This window comes from Propithecus coquereli, unplaced genomic scaffold (genome assembly GCF_000956105.1).
Source record: "Propithecus coquereli isolate 6110/MARCELLA unplaced genomic scaffold, Pcoq_1.0 Scaffold23, whole genome shotgun sequence".
NCBI classification, from domain to species: domain Eukaryota; kingdom Metazoa; phylum Chordata; class Mammalia; order Primates; family Indriidae; genus Propithecus; species Propithecus coquereli.
In genome coordinates, this window is record NW_012147841.1 from 3607580 (window position 1) to 3609740 (window position 2161).

Below are 2161 nucleotides of genomic sequence, written 5' to 3' on the forward strand. Positions count from 1 at the left end.
CCCAAGCTCTTCCATAATACCCAAACTCTGCTTATTAGCCCATTATTTGCTGTTTTCTGCTTGTCTTTTTCAACTCAGCTTGGAAATCAGTAGATGGCCCTTGAAAAGCAGCATGGCAAGTTTGACTCTGCTTTTTCTCTGTAATCTTGTCCTGTTGAGTACTAGCTGCCTTGATAGTCTTGAACTTTTAATTGTTCTTATCTCTAACATACTGATAATAAGAAGGGGGAGGAGGAGAATCGTGGAGGGTGGCTTCTGTATTCCACGGGACATATGTATCTCCTCACTGAGACAGAATGGCACTGACACCAGGAGATTGCTGGAAGTGCCTTTTCAGCCAGCCACAGCAACCATAATTGCTCCTATTGATATTTAGACTGGAGCCAATAGCCACAACTAGGTGGTCCTATATCTTAGCTGGGACATGGACAGATATTGATTACATAGATCCTCTAGAACTCCTAGCCTTTTGGTTTTAGACTCTCTCAGGTCATTCCTTTAAGTTATCAATAACTTAAGAAGTAACGTAACTCTGTATTTTGGCAAACTAAGTGTGTACACATTTGGTCAGTTATAGAGTCATATTTCTGTTATATATAAGAATATGTTAATTTATTGCTTAATTACTGTGATCTTACTACTCTGCAAGGGATACAAGACCAGACAGTAATCCTGGCATTGATTCATATTTCCATCTGAGATCATTTTTTCTTGGATAAAGAATTGTCTTTAGCATTTCTTGTATCGTAGGTTTGATGGTGATAAATTCTGTCAGCTTTTGTCTGCAAAAATATTTATCTTCCTTTTTTCAAAGTTATTTTTGTAATGTATATAATTCAGCATTAACAGGGTTGTTTTTCTTTTTGCTTTTTTTTTCCCCTTTTCTTTCAGAACTTCATTCCAAAATAGTATAAGTCTTGCAGGGGGAAAAAAAAAACCTTCATATATACTCCTTTGATTCTGGGTTACATAATTTCTGATGAGAAGTCAGTTGTCTTTTGTGTTTTTGTTCCTTTGTACATGTTTTTTTCCCTCTGTCTGCTTTTACGATTTTCTCTTTATTACTGCTTTTCAGCAATTTTATTATAATATGACTTGCTGTAATTTTTGGTTTTTAAAAAAATGTTTGTTATGCCTGGGGTTCTTTGACCTTCTCAAATCTATATGATTTTAGTTTTCATCAAATTTGAAAAAGTTTTTGTCATTATTTCTTCAAGTTGTTTTTCCCTTCTTTCTGCCCTCTTCTAGTTACTTCCAGATAGACACTTAATATTGTTCCACAGTTCACTGGATTTTTTTGTTTTTATTTTTTGTCATCATGCTTCACTTTGCATAGTCTCTATTGCTGTTTCAAGCTCACTGGTCTTTTCTTCTGCAATGTCTAATCAGCTGTCTATCCCATCCGTTTTGTTTTCCTTTAAGGTTTGTGTTTTCGTATCTAGAAGTTCAGTTTGGTTCTTTTTATATATTCCATCTCTCTTTCTCAATGTGTTCATGTTTTCCATTACATCTTTGAGTATATACAACATGTTTATAATAGCTCTTTTAATGTCCTTTTCTGCTGACTCCATCATTCTGTCATTTCTATGTCTGTTTTTTTAATTATGTTTTATTGGTCATAGGTTTGAAATTAGTTTTTAATTATTGCTATAATCTTAACATTTTTAAGCATAGAGAAATCCATACCCTTATTGTTGTTTGTTTGTTTTACTTATTTGCTTATTTTATTTTCTGGTCTAAGAATCCAAATCCAGATAAAGAAAAACCTCCTTGTAATGCTCAAGAGTTAGAAGAATGTGATATTTTCTTTGAGGAGAGCTCCAGTTTATGCAGATTTGATGGCAGTACATTAAAAACTACTCATGTGGTAAGTTCTTGAACCTACTACTTCTAAAACTTTATGAATAAAATAGAGTTACTCATGATAATTAAATGATCAAATATATGTTTTGCAAACATAACTTGATTGGCAGTTATTGACTGTGATTAAAGTAGCATCTTTCCATACCACCATACCCAATAATACAGTATTATATTGTTTCGATACTACTATATGTTGGTATCTTTCAATTGGCTTTTTTCTTTGCAGGTGTTTGACATACAGTTGTGACCCTGTAATGTGTAATTCTTCACATTTACTTTTTTCATTCAATATTATGAC

The 2161-nt window shown here is 33.1% G+C and overlaps 1 protein-coding gene across 1 annotated transcript in view; it reads left to right on the plus strand.

Annotated features, from left to right (window-relative positions):
* NUDCD1 (NudC domain containing 1) overlaps positions 1-2161 on the plus strand; it is a 109863-nt gene that overhangs the window by 83692 nt on the left and 24010 nt on the right. Inside the window, exon 6 of the mRNA XM_012645297.1 lies at positions 1742-1867. Coding sequence (XP_012500751.1) covers positions 1742-1867 — 126 coding nt within the window. The remainder of the gene's footprint in view (positions 1-1741; positions 1868-2161) is intronic.